The 22257-nt window shown below is 42.3% G+C and overlaps 1 protein-coding gene across 4 annotated transcripts in view; it reads left to right on the top strand.

The window, feature by feature from the left end:
• The window catches only part of rtel1 (regulator of telomere elongation helicase 1), a 149221-nt gene that overhangs the window by 21133 nt on the left and 105831 nt on the right, over positions 1 to 22257 (top strand). For all 4 annotated transcript variants that reach the window (XM_048550500.2, XM_048550501.2, XM_048550499.2 and 1 more), the window contains exons 8-11: positions 8352 to 8436; positions 15871 to 15936; positions 18193 to 18346; positions 20424 to 20462. In XM_048550500.2, the coding sequence (XP_048406457.2) occupies positions 8352 to 8436; positions 15871 to 15936; positions 18193 to 18346; positions 20424 to 20462 (344 nt within the window). The remainder of the gene's footprint in view (positions 1 to 8351; positions 8437 to 15870; positions 15937 to 18192; positions 18347 to 20423; positions 20463 to 22257) is intronic.

Here is a 22257-nt window from a genome sequence, read left to right as displayed (position 1 = left end):
ACAGCACGTTTCAGACACCTACTACCCTCTAGGTAAAAGAAAATAAATTTCCTCTAGCGTCTCCTTTAAACCTTCAGTCTGTCACCTTAAACCTGTGCCCCCTAGTATTTGATATTTCTGTCCTGGGGAAGAGGCTCCAACTATCCACCCTATCCATGCTTCTCATAATTTTATATACTTTTATCAGGTTGTCCCTCAGCCTCTGACACTAGGACAAATAATCCATGTTTGTCCAACCTCTCTTTATAACTAATACACTCCATTCTAGGCGATATTCTAGCAAACCTCTTCTGTACCCTTTCCAAAACTTCTACATCCTTCGTTTAGTGTGGAGATCGAAACTGCACAGTACTCAAAATGTGGCCTAACTGAAATTTTATACAGCTACAACATTACATGACAACTTTACAGTTAATATCTCAGCCAATCCAAGACAAGCGTACATATACTTTACCACCTTATCTACTTGTGTTGCCACGTTTGGGGAGCTGTGGGTAGATGTGTAATTGAGTGAATGTGCCTTGCTGCATTGGGTCTTGTCCTGAGTGATCGCAAGATGCCATTTGAGCACAATGTGCTCTCAATCAGTTCTCCACGGGATGGGAGGAAAATATATATTAATTGTCCTGTTCAGGCAGGTTATTTTCTAACCAACCTGTTCAGAGATGTTATCATGCACATTGGAAGCAGGTGGGATTTGAACGTGGGTTGCCAGGTCCAGAGGCAGGGATACCACCACACTGCCAGAGTGACGCAGCTCTGTGACAGGTTGGACTTTTAAAACTAAATATTCATTCAGGAGATGTTGGGTTTGCTCATTGGGCCAGTGTTCATTGCAAATCCCTAACTGCCCTTTGGAAAGTGGTGGTGTGCTCCCATCTGGAACTGCTGCAGTTCGTCTGGTACAATTGCACTCACAGTGCATTAGAGAGGGAATTCAAGGATCTTGAGTCAGTGATACTGAAGGAACAGCGATGTATTTCCATAGCAGGATGGTGGAGTGAAAATTGCAGGTGGTGGTGTTCCCAGGTAGCTGCTGCTCTTGTCCTTTTGCATGATAAAGGTGGAGGTTTAGGAAGTTACTGTCTATGGAGCCTTGGTAAATTTCTGTTGTACATTTGTAAATTATATGTTCTGCTGTTACTGAGCATCAGTGGTCTAGATGAATATTTGGATGTGGTGCCAATCAGTGCCTGCTTTGTCTTGGATGGCGTTAGGTCTGTTGTGTTGTTTGAGTTTCACTTGTCCAGGCAAGTGGAGAGTATTCCAGCACACCTTGAAGATGGTGGATGGGATTTGGGAAGTCAGGAGATGAGTTATCTACTGCAGAGCTCGACCTCTGACATGCTGTAGCCTCTGTATTGATATGGCTGGTGCAGTTTAGTTTCTGGACAATGGTAACCTCTGGAATATTGATAAGAGAGAATTCAGTGATGGTAATCCTACAAAATTTCAAGGGGTGATGGTCAATGTCTGGCGCACCCTCTGCCCCCACATGACCACCATTTTTAGGACCAGATTGACTACTGCACTAAGGTGGTGCTAGGACCCATCTCACTGCCTATCATGGTTCCTCATTGGAAAATATCTCAAATTAATCCCCATCACTATCACATTTCTCTCAGCCATTGAGTAAAAGGAGGCCAATCTGCAAAATCCAACTAACTGTATCCTTGACAGTGCTGTGAACTGATATTTGAACCTCTCCAGTCTTTGCAGGAACACCATCTACCCCAACCAACCATGGGTCATCTTTTGCAGCATGGCCCACCCCAAGCTGATTTGGCGATAGAGCCCCAGTGATGGGCTGATAAGGCCCAAACTGGTTTTGCCTGATTGCCATCACTGACCACGACCCAAGGATGCAATTAGTGGACACATTGATAATAATCATCCAAGTAGGTATAGTCAACATGGGAATGTCAATGGGAAATCGTGTTTGTTGGACTTGTTGGTATAATTAGAGGATGTTACTTACAGAATTCATGGGTGTAATATACTTGGATTTTCATTTCCCACTAAAGATTGATAAGCAAAATTATTACCTATCCCGTGTGCTTTAATGTGCTGCCGTACATTAAAGAATGTCTAAAAGGCAGACACCAGAGAAAATGGGTCATTCTACCCTTGGCAAGCTGCGAGTCATGGTGTACCACAAAGATCAATGTTTGAGACCCAGCTGTTTGCAATATATATCAATGGTATGAATATGGCGACCACACAGATTAGCCAAGGAACTATAAAGGAAACTAAGGCACCTCGTCAGCAAGTCACCCCACTCAATTCACTCAGCCCAAGTGTTCCTCAGTTCCATCAAAGACATAAGGATGGATGACGATGCGACCATGGTATTGTTTGATGTCACTGCCCTAGCCACATCAATAGACATACCAACAGCAAGGGAAACAATGACAGCACTACTAGAACAAGAACAAGACCCCAGTGAAACCATCTCCACAGACAACATGCTGAAGTTACTGGACCTATGCCTCACCACCCACTTCACTTTCAATGGTCAAGTATACCAATAGATCAACGGGACACCCATGGGATCACCTATTTCCGGACTGATAGCCAAAGCGGTGATGCAAAGACTGACAAGCACGGCCCTTCTGCTAATCAAATCAAAACTATGGATATGTTATGTAGATGACACATTTGTTATCATTAAATGGACCACCTAGAGAAGAGACACAAACTAATAAACAACACCCTCACTGGAATCCGATTCATCAGAGAGGAGCAGAAGAACAAACAGCTCCCATTCCTTGTCATGGTAGAGCACAAGACAAATGGGGAATTCCTAATGAAGGTACACAGGAAAGCCACACACACTGACCAAGTACTGAACTTCAACAGCAACCACCCTATGAAGGTGTGTGAGAACATTATTTAAATGGGCAACAACACGCTGCAGCAGCACAGAGCTACGCTGAGAAGAAGAAGAGTATCTTCCAGGTATTCAAGGACAATGGATACCTGAAAAACTGGGCCAGAAGATGCCTACTAAATGAACCACACCAGGAAGATACCACACACCCAGATACGCTCATCACGCTAACATACATCAGGATCACATCGGAACTGAACCCTCATCAACCCTCTGAGAACTGCTCACCTGAACCAAAGACCCACTACCCACTATGGACAGGACCAGTGTCATATACAAGATTCCCTGCAGAGACTGTGACAAACACGACGTCGGACAAACAGGAAGGTAATTAACCACAAGGGCACACGAACATCAATTGGCTATAAAAAGACACAATCAATACTCACTCATCTCCATCCACAAGGATAAGAAGAACCACCAATTTGACTGGGATAACACCAAGATCCTGGGACAAGCAAAACAGAGACAAGCACGGAAGTTCCTACAAGCCTGGTACTGCACAAAGAAAGTCATCAACAAACACCTAGAACTCGTCCCAATATGTGCACCATTGTGAAGGAAAACTGAAAGTGAGGTAATCTAGCTCAACAGACTCCAGAGTTTAAAAACCAGGCAGGAATATACAATGGCACTTCATCAGAGGCTGCACTGATGATGTTACCCAGCGGGGTAATGAAATGTTTGTGGAACCACGAACCAGCTCGGTGAACCAACCAACCACAACATCCACAACTCGAGCTACAGATCTACTCTTAAAATCTTAGATATGGTGACCAAATGTAATATTTCCATGTTTTTAGATGATGCAAAGCTAAGTTGCAGTTGTTGCTCTGAAGAAAATGCAAAGTGACTTCAAGGACATTTGGAAAGACCTAGTAAGTGGGCAAGAATATGGCAGATGAAATGTTATCCCTTTCATATTAAGAGCAGAGGTGCAGAGGATGTCTTAAACATTAAGAATTTGGGAAGGTAGCATATTAAAGGACCTGGGTGGCCTCAACAATAAATCACTGAAGGAGAATATGTAGGTGCAGCTGGCAATTTATTTGTTCATGGGATGTCGGCATTGCTGTCCAGCCAGCATTTTTTTTTTGCTCATCCCTAATTGCCAGTGAGCAGTTAAGGGCCACCCTGTGGGTTTGGAGTCATGTGTAGGCTCGACAAGGTAAGGATGGCAGATTTCCTTCCCTGAAGGACATTCGTGAGTCTGATGGGTTTTTACAACAATTGATGGTCACTACATGGTCACCATTAGACTAGATCTTTTATAATTTCACATTTCACCATCTGCCATAATGGGAGTCAAATCCATGCCCCTAGAACATTGGCTTGGGTTTCTGGATTGCTAGACTAGTAACTATACCAGTCTAATTATCATTATGCTACTGCTCCCAACATTGGTAGAATTTTGGTTGTAGTGGAATTTTTCCAGGAGTATTGTGTTCGGCTTTGAACCCTATCCCTTTGGAAGAATATTATTGCCATTGATAATGTAATGAAGGCTCACTAGCATTGGTCCTGGGATGGCTCAACTGTTCTCTGAAGACACATTGTTTTCGTGAAAGGGGCAGCAGGGTGGCTCAGTGGTTAGCACTACTGCTTCACAGCACCAGGGACCTGGGTTCGATTCCACTCTTGGGTGACTGTTCTGTGTAGAGTTTGCACATTCTCCCTGTACCTGTGTGAGTTTCATCTGGGTGCTTTGGTTTCCTTTCACAGTTTGGAGATGTGCAGGCTAGGTGGATTGGCTGTGCTAAATTGACTATAGTGTCCAGGGATGTGCAAACAAGGTGGGTTAATCATGGGAAACGCAGGGCTGCAGCGATAGGGTAGCGGCACTGTGTCTGAGTGGGATGCTCTCCATGGGGTTGGTGTGGACTGGATGGGCCAGATGGCCTGCTTCCATTGCTGTAGGGATTCTATCATATGTCTGTGATTGTTGAAAAAGAAACTCAGCCTGTACTCCCCACAGTTTGAAAAATATAAGGAGTTGTTTCATTGAAACCTACCAAGTAAAGGTACAGTACAGTACAGTAGATGCATGTATGATATTTACCCTGGTTGAGAGTCTAGAACGAAGGGACATTGTTTAATAATAAGGGGGAAGCCACTTAGGATGGCATTGACCAATTTTTAAACTCATGTTTGTGAATCTTTGGAATTCTGTACCCTACAAGACTGTGAAGCTCAGTTATTAAGTATATTTAAAGTAGAGATTGAAGGCTTTCTGCATACGGTGACCTAAAAGGTTATGGGTCAAATGTTGGAAAAAGGTATTGAAGTGGATAATGGTATTGAATAGTTGACCATGCTCACCAGGCTGAGTGACCTCCTGCTGATCTGATATTCCAAATTCCCTGACTGAAATGGCACACTTCCGTAGATTTGTGTTGGCTCAATTTTCTGACTGACTGGTCCACACTCGCTCCACGAAGCATGCCTCCCTTTCCCTAGAAGCATTGCTATTCTCTTCATGCACATGCCTTTATAGAATGCTGGGGTAGCTGCTGGCAGGTGCACCACCACAGCCCTATGCTATGCACATTCAAGTTGTGTCCCACCCCTTTCACATTTGCCTTTGGTGTTTCCTACAGCTGTGAGCTGCTTGCCTTTCCTTCTGTGCTGAAGTGTCACTTTTCAGCCCCAAGCTGTTGGCCTGAATGTACCCAGTAAAGTGTTACCTGTGGGAGAAAAGCTGCTGGTTGTATACCAAAGTACCACCTGAGGAGCTGGCAGTGCTGCCTTGCGAGAGTTGGAAGTGTGCAAATATCTAATGCTTCTCTAGGCCTGGAGGAAGTTAAAAGTTGGAAGAGATGAGACCATTGTAGCATCAGAAACTTGCGGCATTGTTGAACCAAGAGCCAGTGTAGCACTGTGTATCCATACCAGGCTGTGGAAGGTGGCATGAATTAGCATGTAGACAAAATTTTCAATGAGTTTAACTTCCCAGAATGTGCTACCTTAGAGTGCATTGAAATAGTTGCTTTTAGAGGTAGCCAAAAAATAAATAAGGATTACATCACCAGATGAACTGAAGTGACAATAGAGGTAATGATGTTACAAGGTTGGAAACAGTCTGCCTAGGTTCTGGTGTTGCATGATTTTCTCCAGGTCAGATAAAACAGGTTCTAAACAGTCTGGTTCAACCTCAGACATTGGCTTGGTGAGGGATGCTTTTAGAACATAATAGATTAGAATATCCTGAATCATCATGTGTACTCCAATACAGAGGTATAGGAGTAGAGTGAAAAGTTATCACAATGGCTGCCTCTAATGAAGCTTTACCAGAGGCGCACTGACCATGTCACCTAGCAGAGTGATGAAACGTCAGCGATCAAACACACCGGCTCAGAAAGCAAATCTGCGACCTAGTAGCTTTACTTTCAGTGTCTAAAAAATAAGATAGTTAAAAGATTGACATTACAATCTGATAAAGAATTTCAAATAGCAGCAGCTCAGCATGTGGACTGACCGCCTGTCCCAGACTCCAGTCCAACTACTGTCCTGCTCCACTCCAAGTCTCTAGTCTGCTCTGCACTGGCCTCAGCTGCACCAAGGTAAGTTGCACTGCTCCGGGACTCACTTCCTCTGGCATCCCTCTGGGACTCGCTTCCCCTGGTGCTCCTCCATGTCTGCTGACAGAAAAAGGAACAGGCAGAGCAGAAAAGTTCCAGGTGGAGCATCCTGCTCTGTTACCATCTTGCCGGAATCATCTGGGGGCCGGGAATAAAGACAATGGCTTTGGCTTTCCCAAATTTAGTGGGAGGAAATTTGCACTGAATGCCATCCAAACAGGCTAACCAGTTGGAAACCCTGCAGAGGTCAAGAGTGAACAGTGAAGTTGAGCTAGGTGTTGTAAATGCAAATATTTAATTTTGCAGATGTTTTCAGACGACACTGCAGTGAGGTTCCGTGGGAATGGCAGTCTTCTGTTGCACAAAGCTAGATCAGTGAGACACACTAGCAGAGTGGGAAGAGAAGCCACCACAGGGGCTTCTCTGGCTACCACTGATTAGATCTGAATAAAACTAGGTAAGTGCAGTTGTTACAGCTGGTCGCGGAAGGAGGTTATGTTTTGAGAAAAATGTTTTAGTGTTCGTCTGACTTTACTTTGCATTGCAGCGTGTAAACAAACTGATGTTGGATATCTGATTTAGTTTCCCTTCTGCCAAAACCACACCCAAAAAAACCTTCTGGACAGCAATTGAATATTTACTTTTCATTCTTATACTTGGTTTCCTCCTGAGAGCACGTTTGAAGAAGTTAAACGTTGGTTAAATAGAAGGAACTACATTGGCTTTAACTACCTTTCACATGTTTTACGTGCGGTTTTTATAGTTTATCACAGATAGCTTTGAATGAATTAAATTGCTTATAACACCAAGATGAACAACTGACATTTAGATACCACTCAGCATTGGAAAAACCTTGGGGCACTTTCAATTTTCATCGATCAGACTTCTGATTGGAAAGAGGTGAATAGGTAGAATGGATTTAAGGAACACAGCACCAAGGAATTGCATTAAATATGCTTTTGTGAAAGTGCAACGTGAATTTCTAAATACACTGAAAGTTACTAAGTTAACAAGGTGTAGAGCTGGATGAACACAGCAGGCCAAGCAGCATCAGAGCAGCAGCAAAGCTAATGTTTCAGGTCTAGACCCTTCTTCAGATAGTGCTTTTTTAAAACTCTGATCTTCTATTTGAACCCAGCTTAATTAAATAACAATACGCTCATATGTTGCTCGTGATGCGAGAACGTTACTTCTGAGACATGAACGGATTATATATGTGCAAGATCTAATTTAAAATCAGCCTCTCACAGCACTAGTGCGCTATAAAAATGCGCAAGTTATAAATTTTCATTGAAATGTTCATATTGCCATATTTTAACCTTGTTTCAAGTAACTAACGAGCACCAATAAATTCATAGATGTAGGTGGTTGCTGAAGTAGTAGACCATGTGCTTAATGCTTAAACGTGTTTGAAGGTGTAAGTTACCTACCCTGTAAGTTTTTTTACATAATTGTAAATACCCTCAGTTGTCAAATATTGAGATGTCTAGCCCAACAATGTAATGGTTTGACTCATAATAATTTATAATTAACCATTTTGAAAAGAGAAGAATTTTGGAATAACAGACATAATTCTAAACTTTAACCCACTGCCCAATGAACTTCAGACACATTGGTTATCATTTTAGCAGATTTTCAAACCTCCTGAATACAGTTGGTGGGAAAATGAAATGGAAAAGGAAAGAAAGCCAACCACTGTCATGTATTCTGACAGATTTATCATTCTAGAAATAAGAAATCAATTAGTACCCAAGGTGGTAGCATTTTGAAGTGAGACTATTTATAAATGTGCTTGACAGTATGCGTCAAGTTCAGCTTTGCATAATTTGAGTGTCTTCACAGAACATGTGCCTTAATCTTTCTTGATACTTCATTTTGAACAGGGTATGTCCTTATTATTTATCTCGAGCTCTGAAGCAGAATGCTGAAATAATCTTCATGCCATACAACTATTTACTTGATCCAAAGGTAATGTTGAAAGAGCATTTATGTAACATTGTTATCATTTTGTTATGGGTTTCCATTTTGCAGTGTTTTGATAAAAGCTTAGATTCTGAATCACATTAAATATTCATGCCGTAATGCAAAATATCATTCATTTTAAATAAAGAAGCATGTTAGATTATATCCTTTTTATTTGATTATGCGAGGTGAAAAAAAATCTTAATGTTGTTGTTTCTGAGACCACTCTACCCAGTACTTTCAATGGGACATGTCATTTTTAAATTTTTTTAAAATGTAGGAACAATTTTATATTTAGACATACTAACACCAAAAATGAGACACTTGTTGCAAATTTAGAAACAATACTAATGAATAATGTAAATTTGTCTAAATGCTAAGATTTCAATCCGCATTACCTGTGGTGTCTTCCAAATATCTATATTTGGACATCTTCTGTTTCTCGTCTGTATACTGCCTCTGAGCAACATCATCCAAAAGCACCACGTTAAGTTTCAGATATATGTTGATGACACCCATCGCTATCTTACTTTCCCTCTCTTGAATTCTCTACTGTTAACAGATTGTTGGCCTGCTTATCTGGTGTCCAGCTGAAGCTATTGTCTTCCATCCCCACTCGAAACTCTGAACCCTGACTACTGACTCCATCTCTGCCTAAAACAACAGTCAGATTTAATTAGTTTCAGAGATAGTAGGAACTGCAGATGCTGGAGGGTCTGAGATAACAAGGTGTATAACTGGATGAACACAGCAGGCCAAGCAGTGTCAGAGGAGCAGGAAAGCTGATGTTTTGGACCGAGATCCTTCTACAGAAATGGGGGAAATAAATAGGGAGAGAGGGTGAGGTGGATAGAAGATGAATAGAGGAGAAGATAGGGTGAGAGGAGACAGACAGGTCAGAGAGGCGGGGATGGAGCCAGTAAAGGTGAGTGTAGGTGGGGAGGTAGAGAGGAGATAGGTCAGTCCAGGGAGGACAGACCGGTCAAGGGGGCGGGATGAAGTTAGCAGGTAGGAGACGGGGTGGGGCTTGAGGTGAGAGGAGGGGGTAGGTGGGAGGAAGGATAGGTTAGGGAAGTGGGGATGAGCCCCTTTCTCCCTACTTATTTCAGAAACTCCTTTGCCTACCCCATTTCAGAAGAAGGGTCTAGGCCCGAAACGTCAGCCTTCTTGTTCCTCTGATGCTGCTTGGCCTGCTGTGTTCATCCAGCTCTACATCTTGTTATCTCAGATTAAGTTAGTCTGTTTGCATCCTTTGTTTCACATTTTACTCTGAGATGGGCTTCCAAATTGAGTCAAATTGTGGTTAGGGCAAACTATTTTTGTTTGTTTCCATCGCTGTAACATAGACCAACTTCCCTTCATCACAGCAGATCATTGATGAAATTGGCAGCCTTCTAGAAAATGACGTCATTCCCATTGGACCAGTTGGACCTGCATTGCTGATGAGCATCATGGTGCCTGTCCCTGGAGAACTGCTCCTAAGTCTTTGCCTCTCCCTAGGGTGGAATGAAAGAACAGCCTTCTGGGAGGTGACTGTAGTGTGTGCATGTGAGGGAGCAATAGAGTAAAAGAGATAATAGGTGCTTTTGCTCAGATGGGGACATCAGGTACCTGCAAAAAGAGGAATATGCACATGTGCAAGGTAGTTTTGAGGAGAATCAGGATACACAGGGTGGGGCTTGCCATCTGAAAATTATATCACTCCCCTGTTATTGCCTTCCTGAGACACTTGATCCTTGGTGAATCATCATCAGGCTGGAGGGGCTGTAATTTTGCTGCAGACTTCCTTGGGTGACTACATCTATGCTTGCTTCATTGGAGAGATTTAACTCTTCTTTTTGCCGTTGAGAGGCTGTCTTGCTGCAGCAGGACTAGCAGTTAATGGAGAGAAACATAGAGATCAACCTTCTCAGGCCTCTTCATTCCATTAGTTGTGGCAGTCTCATAAATTCATACCTAGACGAGTCTTTGTAACCCATGCTGGATTTATTTAAGTAAAGATCCTGTTCAAGATGGGGCTTATTAGTGCCACATTCATTCAGATGTCCCCTTGATGGCAAGGATATGACAATCACAGTTCACCTCTGGAATTCAGCTCTTTGTATGTGTTTAACCAAAGGTTATGGTGAGGTCAGCAGCTGAGTTAACCTTGTGGAACCAAACCTGGTTATCATTGAGCAGGTTATTGTTAAGAATACTGCTTGAAATCTGTTGATAAACCCCTTCCATCTCTTTACTATTGAGGTGGTAACTGGCTGAGCCAGATTCATTTGCCCGCTACATCCTGTATGTAAAAAGCAATTTTCCACATTGTCATGTAGATGCCAGGGTTGTAGCTGTACTAGAACAGCTTTGCTAGGGGAGTGCTAAATTCTGGAGCACTCTTACTGGAATGTTGTCATGCCCTGTAGCCTTTGTGGTATCCACTGCTTTCAGCCTTTCCTTTATATCGTCCAGGATGGATTGTGTTGGCCAAAGGCTGGCATCCATGATGTTGAGGTCCCCCAGAGGAAGTCAAGATAGATTATCCACTTGGCATTTCTGCTTGAGGATATTTCCTTGATGTCAGTGGTAGTCAGTCTCAGCTCATCTCTGGAAGTCGGCTTTTTTTGTCCATGTTTGAACCAAGCTTTATCTTTTACACTGATGTTCTGGGATACCCCATCATTGATAATGGACATGATTTTGGACCTAGAATACAGGATGCAGAAGCTGCAGGCATAGCAAGTACATGTAGGCGAGGAGGGGGAATTGCCCTTTTGATAAAGAAGGACATAAAAGTGCATAGAGAGGATATTCTTCAGCATTCATCAAATGAGACCATATGGTTAGAACGTAGAAACAAGAAGGAGATGGTCACTCTGCTGGAACTGTATTCTAGACCCCCAAAGAGCCAGAGGAGCAGACGTGTAGAGAGATTGCAGATACCTATAGGAATAATAAAGTAGCATTGGTTGGAGATTTTAATTTCCCCTGTATTGACTCGGCCACCCAGGGTTTTAAAGATTCAGACAGTGTGGAATTTTTCATACGTGTCCAAGAAAGTTTCCTAAATCAATATGTAGGGGCTCCTACTCGGGAGAATGCAACACTGAATCTCCTCTCAGGATATTAGGTCAGGCAAGTGACTGAAGTGTCAGTCAGAGAGCATTTTGGGTCCAGTGACCATAACTGCTAGTTTTAACATAGAACAGTACAGCACAGAACAGGCCCTTCAGCCCACGATGTTGTGCCGACCATTGATCCTCATGTATGCACCCTCAAATTTCTGTGACCATATGCATGTCCAGCAGTCTCTTAAATGTCCCCAATGACCTTGCTTCCACAACTGCTGCTGGCAACGCATTCCATGCTCTCACAACTCTCTGTGTAAAGAACCCGCCTCTGACATCCCCTCTATACTTTCCTCCAACCAGCTTAAAACTATGACCCCTCGCTTTAGCCATTTCTGCCCTGGGAAATAGTCTCTGGCTATCAACTCTTCTGGCTATCAACTCTATCTATGCCTCTCATTATCTTGCATACCTCAATTAGGTCCCCTCTCCTATAGGACAGGTCCACAGATTAAGTTGCTAAACTGGAGCAGGGCCAATTTTTGGGGCCATGAGACAGGATCGATTAGGTGATTCAGTTTGAAGGAAAAGGAGTGACTGGCAAATGGAAGACTTTTAAAAGTGTGATATTAAGAGTCTAGTGACAGTATGTCCTTGTTAGAGTGAAGGGAAAAGCTGGCAGGTTTAGGGATCCCTGGCTGGTGAGGGATGTTGAGGCTCTGGTCAGGGAAAAAGAAGACTCAAGTGAATTCCTAGATGACTATAAAATGTGTAGAGCACCCTTAAGACGGAAGTCAGAAGAACAAAAAGAGAGTATGAGATGGGTTTCACAGGTACGGTTAAAGATAATCCCAAGAGGTTCTATAGCTATATTAAGAGTAAAAGGGTGGCTATGGAGAGAATAGGTCTCCTTAAAGATCAGCATGGCATACAATGTATGCTGCCACAGGAGATGGGTGGAGATTTTTATTGAATATTTCTTCTTAGTGTTTACTGAGAAGAAAATCATGGCTGCTAAGAAAATTATGGAAACAAATGGAGATGTTTTAGACTGCAGACGTATTACCAGAGAGTAGGTGTTTGCAGCCTTAAAGCATACTAAGGTGGATAAATCCCCTGGGCCTGATCAAGTCCATCCTCTGACTTTGTGGAAGGCTAGAGAGGAAATTGCAGAGGCCCTTGCAGGGATTTTTGCTTCATCTTTTGCCACTGGTGCAGTTCCGGAAGGCTGGAAGGTGCCTAATGTTGTTTCGTTGTTTAAGAAAGGTAGCAAAGCCAGGGATCTACAGGATAGTCATCCTGACATCAGTGGCAGGCAATTTATTGGAGAGGATACTAAGGGATTAACCAACATTTGGAGAGTCAAGGCTTGATTAGGGATAGTCAGCATGTATTTGTGTGCAGGAAGTCATGTCTGACAAATCTTTGAGTTTTTTGAAGAGGTAACCAAGAAGATAGATTAGGGCCGGGCAGTGGATGTTGTCTATGTAGACTTGGCCTTTGACAAGGCCCCACACAGGAGGCTAGTCATGAAGGCTAGGCCGCATGGGATTCAGGAACAGCTAGTTAATTGGATTCAAAATTGACTCCATGGTAGGAAGCAGAGGGTGATAGGTGAGGATTATTTCTTGGACAGGAGGCCTGTGACTAATGGTGTGCCACAGGGGTCAGTGCTAGGTCCTCTGTTATTTACATAAATTATCTGGATGTGAACGTACAAGGCATGATGAGTAAGTTTGTGGATGATACAAAATTAGGAGGTATCATTGGAAGTAGGGAAGGTTATCAAAAATTATGGAGGGATCTTGATCAGGTGGGGAAGTGAGCTGAGGATTGGCAAATGCAATTCAATACAGATAAATATAAGGCATTGCACTTTGGAAAATCAAGCCAAGGTAGGAACAACACAATAAATGGTAAGGTCCTGAGGCGTGTTGTGGAACGAAGGGACCAAGGAATACAAATACATAGTTCGTTGAAAGTAGTGTCACAGATTGACAAGACGGTGAAGAAACCATTTAGCATGCTGACTTGCATCAGTCAAGGCATTGAGTATTAGATTTGGGACGTTATGTTACATTTTATGAGTTGTTGATGAGGCCACACTTGGAGTATTATGTATAGTTTTGGTCACCCTGTTATAGAAAAGATATAGTTAAACTGGAAATTATGCAAAGAAAATTTACAAGGATGTTGCCAGGACTAGTAGGCCTGAGTTACAGGGAAAGGTTGGCCTGGATAGGACTTTATTCCTTGGAACATAGGAGATTGAGGCGTGTCTTCATTGAGGTGTATAAAATCATGAGGGGCATAGATAGGATGAATGCATATCGTCTTTTTCCCAGGGATGGGCAATTGAAAACTGGAGGGCATAGGTTTGGAAAAGATTTAAGAAGGACCTGAGGGGAAACTTCTTCAGGCAGAGAATGGTGCATATATGGAATGGGTTGCCAGAGAACATGGTTGAGGTAGACACAATAGCAACATTTAAAAACCATTTGATGGGCACATGGATGGGAAGGGCTTAAGAGGGATATGGACCAAATGTGGGCAATTGGAACTAGCAGAGTGGGCAGCATGGGCCATTTTGGGCCAAAGGGCCTGTTTCCTTGCAGTATTACTCCATGAATCTCAGACTATGACTCTACCTCTGCACTGAGTTGTTGAATTGTCATCTAACATTCTCAGCTGAATGTAACAGGGCTGCAGAAGTATCTTCCAAGTGACTATCTTCACAAGGACTGTGGTAGTCATCTCTAATGGTTGGTGTTATGGATAGATGCATTTGTAGCAAGCAGGTTAGTGGGTGTGAGGTCAAGTTTGTTTATTCCCTCTTGCTGGTTCCATTGCCACCTGCAGTTGACCCAGTTCCAGCAGCTGTCTCTATTAGGACTGGCTCTGACTACGTGCTGACAAGCCACTATTGGTGATGGACATTGAAGTTCCCCACCTAGAGTATTTTCTGTACCCTTGCTGCTCTGGTGCTTCTGCCAAATGACGTTCAATGTGAAGGAGCACTGATTCATTAACAGAGGTCGGGGGGGGGGGGGGGGGGGGGGGAGGTACGTGGCAATCAGCTGTAGTTTTGTTTGCCCACATTTGACCTGGTGCCTGGGCATTCATAAGGTCCATAGTCAATGTTGACTCCGAGAGAAACTTCCTCACAACTAGTTGGCACTGTGCTACCACCTGCATTATTCCTGTTGCTGGAACAAGACATAAGCAGGGTGGTAGTGATGTTATCTGGACGTTGTAAGATACAATTCCATGAGAGGTGGCTTTCCCAATTTTGGTATTAGCTCTTAATGTCATTAAGGAGGATTTTGCAGCGTCAATGGGGTTGAACTTTTCAGTGCCCAAACTATGCCCATGTAGCCTGTCCAGTTTTGTTCCCTTAGTTTTATTTTCTTAGTTTTTTTTAGCAATTTTGATGCAATTGAATGGCTTGCTAGGCTATTTCAGAGGATATTTAAGGGTCAGCCCATTGCTGTGGGTCTGGAATCACATGTATGCCAAACCAAAAGAGGATGGCTGTTGTTATTGAAGCAGACAGGTTTTTAGGACAATTGACACTGGTTTCATAATTATTAATAGACTTTATTAATTCCAGAGTTTTTTTATAAAATTCAAATTCTGTCACTGCCGTAGTTGATCTCAGGTTCACTAGTCCGGTGACAATGCCTTTACAACATGACATTCTGCCAGTCTTCCCTGACTGGCCAGAGGTCCAGTGGCCAGATGCTGACGTTATCCAGGCAGAGCCTGCTGAAGTGAATTCTTCAGGCTATGAGGAAACTCCCCTCAATGTGTCTCACTATCATATTCAGTTCACAAGCCTTGTTCGCCCTTAAACTATCAAAATGCCCAAAGAAATATTTTTACACGAGTAAGACTGCTGAGCTTTCAACTTTCATGTTATTACACTTAAATCAATAAAATTACTCCCATCAAAATTGGTCTTCTTACTGTTCAGTCACTGTAAAATTGGGTGCGTTCTCAAAATAATAGGTTTCCAGAGTCTCAAAACACCAAGCCGAGGCAGTTTTTTGCTGCCAGTATTGATTTGGGTCATGGGATTGCCTTGATACATTCTTGCAAATCTTTGACATCAAAACAGAAAACAGCTGAATACATGCTGGAAACCCCAGGAGCCTGATGAACTTAAATATGATTTTGCAAGTTTCCAAGTTTATTGAAAAGCCTATTGTGCATTTTCCTTGAAAGGTGGTTCTGTTTTATCAGTTGATTTCATAAATAACTCTTCACAGCTGGACAAATTTCTCTGACTAGATCACAGATCTATTCTATCAATGTAAGTTTTTAAAACCAGCTTAGTTACTGACTAAGTAATTATTGAACTAACTGTTTAACTTATGTTTTCTCTTAGAGTCGCAGAACTCACAATCTAGATCTACGGGGCACAATAGTGATTTTTGATGAAGCGCACAATGTGGTGGGTATTTTGTTGCTGTAAAATTGTTTTGCATAGTATTAGTTCCTAAAAAGAGAAGTAGATATTTATATTTAACTATTTTAAAATTATAAATTAGATTTCCAAATAAATACTCTTTAAAAGCCTTTGCAGAACTATAAAAATACAGTGAAGGCTTCTGTACTGCATCAATCATATTTAAGGGTGCTCCTGCAAAGTGCTAAGAATTCTTTGGGTGTATATGTACATGTGTGTAGCTTAGTACTTAATTCGAACAATTCAATTTGAAAAGTAACCATTAGCAAAGCTTTACCCTTAACCAGCGTAAAGGTTAGTGCATTATACAATATTGCTATATGTCTTGAGTAAAAATAGGTATTCTGTTGGCAACATTGTTACAACAATAATGCAGATTGAAGGATAACAGCTCATGAAGATAAAATTCAGTGCAGCCCTTGACGATATCATTCTAGGCCTAAATCTTCCAATCACAGTTTTGGAGTAAAGGGCTGAGGTTGAAGAGTTCAACTGCAATGGCTTCTACTGAATAGTCAGAGTTAACATAGTATAATTCTATAATGGTTGATAGTAAGCCAGGGATGGAGAAAAATCCCAAAGGGGAAGGTGAGATATTGTTTTTCCTGCTTGTGCCGAGCCTCACTGGAGCACTGCAGCCTGCAGCAAGCCTGAGACACAAAAATTGGTTGGGAAACACAGTGGCATGTTGAAGCAGCAGGCAATTGGAAAATCAGCATCATCTTTGGAGACAGAACGTTCTGCATCCTGTGGCCTTCCGGACTCAATATCGAGTTCAATAATTTGAGAGTTGGAACATGTTCTATGTCATTTACCCAGGCCCTCTGACATGTGCTGCTTTTAGCACAATAAGCCCATTTTCACCAACTCACTGTCCCCATTATCAGCTTTTGTCCTTTTCTGTCTTCCTATCAACTATCATAGAATTATGGAATGCCTGTAGTGTTGAAGTGGCCCATTTGGCCCATCAGGTCCACATCGACCCTCCAAAGAGCATCCCACCCAGACACACACCCCTACCCCATCACTGTAACCCCACATATCCCATGGCTAATTCATCTAGCCTGCAGGTCCTGAGACAGTAAGGGCAATTTAGCATGGCAAATCCACCTAATGTGCATCTTTGGACTGTGGAAGGAAACTGGAGCATGTAGATGAAACGCATGCAGACATAGGGAGAATGTGCAAACTCCACACAGACAGTCATAGAGTTGTACAGCACAGAAATAGACCTTTGGTCCAACTCATCCATTACCGTTAGATGTCCTGATAAATCTAGCGATAATAAGAACTGCCGCTGCTGGAGTCTGAGATAACACAGTGCGGAGCTGGAAGAACACAGCAGGCCAGGCAGCATCAGAGGAGCAGGAAAGCTGATGTTTTGGGTCAGGACCCTTCTTCAGAAATGGGCCATTTCTGAAGAAGGGTCCTGACCCAAAACATCAGCTCGCGTGCTGCCCGGACTGCTGTGTTCCTCCTTCTCATCACTGTGTTATCCTGATAAATCTAGTCCCTTTTGCCAGCATTTTGCCCATATCCCTCAAAACCTTACCTATTCATGTACCCATCCACATGCCCGTTAAATGTTGTAATTATACCAACCTTCACTGCTTCCTCCGGCAGCTCATTGCATACATGCATCACCCTCTGCGTGATAAGGTTTGCTGTTAGATCCCTTTTAAATCTTTCCCCCCTCAAGTAAAACCTATGGCCTCTTGTTTTGGACTCCCCCACCCTGTGGAAAAGACCTTGGTTATTCACCCCATCCATCCCTCTTACAATTTTTGAAGCTGCAACCAAACCGTGCCATTGCCTTGCTTCCTTTTTCTCTCTGAGCTTTGTCTCCACCTTTCTGTTCACTTCTACTTTCCTCCACCACCACATCTAACCAACCCCTTGTGTTCAGCATATATACCACCTAATCTCAGCTGTGATCAGATCTGAAGAAGGGTCACTGGGCTGGAAATGTTAACACTGCTTTCTGTCCACAGATAGTGTCGGACCTGCTGAGTTCCTCCAGCAATTTCTGTTTTTGTTTCAGATCTTCAGTGTCTGAAGTTCTTTCGCAGTTTTTAGTGAATTTGTGTATTGAATGTCATATTGTTCTATCAATTATAAAAATAATCCAAATCAAAATTCAATACTGAACTCGGCATTAAAGTTACATAGTTTGAATTGAGTTGAAGGTTGTGTTATAACCATATGTTTCAAATAAGCTGCATTTCTCTTTCCTCATCATAGGAAAAAATGTGTGAAGAATCAGCTTCATTTGACCTTACTCCTTATGACCTTGCCTCTGGAATTGATGCTGTTAATCAAGTCTTAGAGGATGAAGCAAAAAAGGTGAAACACAACAAGTATGATACAGACTTTAATGCTGAATCATTCAATTCAGGTTCGTTCATTAGACTTTCATGTACTTTGTGTGAATCATGCTAAGTGTATGCGACTGAATCTCAATATTTATCATGAAATTTTTATCATGTGATAAAAGCTTTTAAATTTTGTCTTTTTCACTTCCGTCTTTCTCATGCCTTGTTTCATATCTTATACGATGGAGAGGTGATCAATTCAGAAAGATTTGTGCTGCAATTCCTATAATTCCAGAAATTGAAAGATGATGCAACAGTTTGGACTGATTTTCTTTTTTGTTTTCTTTTTCGGTTATTTTCCCTGTAGAAGGGATCCAAATTCTATTTGGTGTTTTTCTAATGTTCTCCCCGGGTTTGGGACCTCAATTTGTGTTGTCGATGTGCACTTATTCAGCCAATGATAAAGTAAATAGCTTTAAATATATATTTGTTATATCTTGACAGGATGAATTAGAATTAGAGTTAGAATCCCTACTGTGTGGAAACAGGCCCTTCGGCCCAACAAGTCCACACAGAACCTTAGTGCATCCTGCCCAGACCCATTTCCTCCTATAACCCAGCTGAGCTACACATCCTGAACACTACGGCCAATTTAGCATGGCCAATCCACCTAACCTGCACATCTTTGGACTGTGGAAGGAAGCCGGACCATCTGGAGGAAACCCACGCAGACACGGGGAGAATGTGCAAACTCCACACAGACAGAATCCCAAGGCCGGAATCGAACCTGGGTCTCTGGTGCTGTGAGGCAGCAGTGCTAACCACTGTGTCACCGTGCCGCCCACAGTGAAAGTCGTGGTTACGTTCATAAAAAAATGCAATGAAACAACTTTAAGTGAAACATTATTTTGCTTTCTTATAGAGCCATGCAGCGTGAAAACAGACCCTTTGGTCCAATCATGCCAAATGTAATCCCAAACTAAACTAGTTCCACCTGCCTATTCCTGGCCCATATTCCTTCAAACTTTTCCTATTTGTGCACTTGTATCTTTTAAATTTTGTAATTGTGCCCACATCCACCATTTCCTCTGGAAGTTCATTCCACACACGAACCACACTCTGTGTAAAAAAAAAAAAAAAGTTTGCCCCTCATGTCTTTTTTTTTAATCGTTCTCCTCTTGTCTCTCCTCGGATTTTGGCTTATAGCTGGCACAATCTAACATTCTGTAGAAGGGCTATTGGATCCGTAACGTTAACTCTGCTTTCTCTGTCCACAGAGGTTGCCAGACCTGCTGAGTTTCACCAGCACATGTCGGGGGAAAGGGGAGGGGTTCTTGGCGGTGGTGGCTGGAGCTGGAGTTAGATGCAGAGGCCGTGGGAGATGCCCCTCTCAGTACCACTGTATTGCTGTTCGGGGGATGGGAGCCACAGTCCGGTGGTTGGGAGGTGTGGCTCATCCTTGTACCCAGCAGATCTTGAGCCAGTGACAGATTCTTGCAGAGGATGCTGTCAAGGGCAGCTGCAGCATGGCTGGGGCTGTGTGGCAGCTCCAGTGGGTGATCTGGTCAATGGGGACTGCATGGGTAGCAGTGTGCCATGGGGTAGACCACAAGTTGGAAGAATGGGTACGGGAGCAGTCTTCAGCTGGAGAGACAGAGAGGTTGCCCAAAACGATACCAAACAGATTAGCGAGAAGATTAAATAACATAAAAGCAAATCTGTCCACGCTGAATGAGAATACCCTCTAACTTAAAGTTAAAGCAAGATAAGATTAAAAGAGACAACATCAAAATTCTTGTATTTTTAATTTTGCCATATTTGTTTAGATGTGTGGTCCGAACACTATTGAATGTATAGACTACCTTACACAAATTGGCAAACTCTTTTGGAGAAGTTTAAACATGAACCCAGTTTTAAACTCGGTTTCACACACTATTTTCAGATTAAGAGTTTTGTGCTGTGTTAGTATGTTTGGTTATAGTTAGTATGTTTTTTTTCTAAACAAGGTAGCTTGCTAGTTTACTGGAATCACATTACAATGAGGGAATTTTCTTCCAGTAGTGAAATGCCAAAATTTCAGTACTTGACACTGTTTTTGTAAATGTTTATGCACATGGAAACGATGACACTGCAATGTGTGCATTCTTTTTTTAATTCCAGAGCTGAAAATGGATTTGAGTGATCTGGCTAAAATAAAAAGTAAGTTGATTTGGAGGTTCTACAATTATTTGTCAATTTAATAATTTTCATGTCAGATGTTCTATCGACTGTTGGGTCAAGACGAGTATGAATATTTGTTTCCCAACAATAGTTTACATATACATACTGCATAGATCGAAATGTAATACATTAATGCAGGAAACATCACAAAATTCTTTACAGACAGAATTAAATAAAAGTAAAATTTAGGGGAATGGATCAATAATAGTTGAAAAAATCAACATTGAGGAATATATTTAAATAATCACTCGGTAGATGGAACTTGCTGCAAAAAGCGACAGGAAGTCGAATATTTTCACTTAGAATTAATTGGGCCGGCAAAAATACTGTGCCTCTGAGCAAGCAACCGTTGATAATAAAAGCGAAGAGGCTGCTGATTAGTTGGCAGGTGGATTCTGTTTGGTGCTGTTGCAATTGCAAATGCACTAGAGAAGAGTTCACTACAAGCTTCTGTTTAAATTTAAATAATGCAAGTTGACTTTGTTCAAGGAATTGCCGTGAGGAGCGTGAAAATGGTGCATTGCATGAACATGTTCTTTCTGTTTGCAAATTTCAGGGCCCTGCCGATAAATGCATGTCATTACCCACACTGTGAGCCTGACTGCTAATCTTTAAATTGAAGAATTGTAGCTCTCGGCACAAATGGGATTATATCCTAAGTGTTTTTCATTGTAGAATCACATCTAATGTCAGACACTGTTGTGAGTTTTACAAGCATGGGCTGATTAGTGTTGTGAGCCTCACTGAAGGGACATGTTTGAGATGATCCACTGATTATTGAATTTTACACGGACTTACCTGGCATTACACCAATATTGACATCCATATACTACAATTCTTATCTGTGGGTTAGGCAGTCTATCTTTCTGATTTGATGGCAGCATCCTGTTACTGGAGCAACATCTTTTACACCTCATTGCATAACAGCATTGTGAAATGGTGAGCTTTACCTGTTGGTGAACCGTTTTAGAGACACCTTGCCTTTTCAGAGTAATCTGAGATAGACTGGGCACTTTTCGGGACTGAAATTGCTAGTCTTGGGGCTCTGTTTATTTCTGATCTTTGCAGTTATCTGAGGGGTGTAGGCAGTGACCATAGGAGAGGTTTGTGCTCTACTTCTGCATCAAATGTGCATGGTGAGCAGTGGGAGTTTACAAAGATAGGATGGAAAAGCTTGAAAGCTCTGCTGGTAGTAATAAAAATAGAATGAGGAAGATCACTGCATAGGAGACCATTCCTAGAGATCTGAAGGCATAAGTTAAGTTGTGTTACCACTGTAACATTTGGCATGAGGTTATATTTATCAGTTCTAGGATAGCATGCTGAAATTATTTTCTTTTTATCCATTTGAGGGATGTGGCTGATGGTGGCGGCCCAGCATTTATTGCCAATCCATGTACCCTTGAGAAGGTGTTGGTGAGCTGCCTTCTTGAACTGCTGTTGAACATCTGCTATAGGTTGACCCACAATTCAGTAAAGGAGAGAATTCTGGGAATGTGATGCGGCAACAGTGATACATTTCCAACCCAAGCTGCTGAGTGGCTTGGAGGGGCACTTAAAGGTGGTTGTATTCCCATATATCTGCTGTCCTTGTGCTTCTAAATGGAAGTGGTCGTGTGTTTGGAAGGTGCTGTCTGAGGAAATTTGGTGAATTTCCGCAGTGTGTCTTGCAGTTGGTTGCTAGCGACTGTCTGTGGTGGAGGAAGTGGATATTTGTGGAGGCAGTGCCAATTAAGTGGTCTGCTTTATGCTGGATGGTGTCAAGCTTCTCGAG

This window comes from Stegostoma tigrinum, chromosome 19, assembly GCF_030684315.1.
Source record: "Stegostoma tigrinum isolate sSteTig4 chromosome 19, sSteTig4.hap1, whole genome shotgun sequence".
Taxonomy (NCBI): Eukaryota; Metazoa; Chordata; class Chondrichthyes; order Orectolobiformes; family Stegostomatidae; genus Stegostoma; species Stegostoma tigrinum.
The sequence above is the reverse complement of the archived record's forward strand: the minus strand, read 5'-3'. Positions and strand labels throughout refer to the sequence as shown.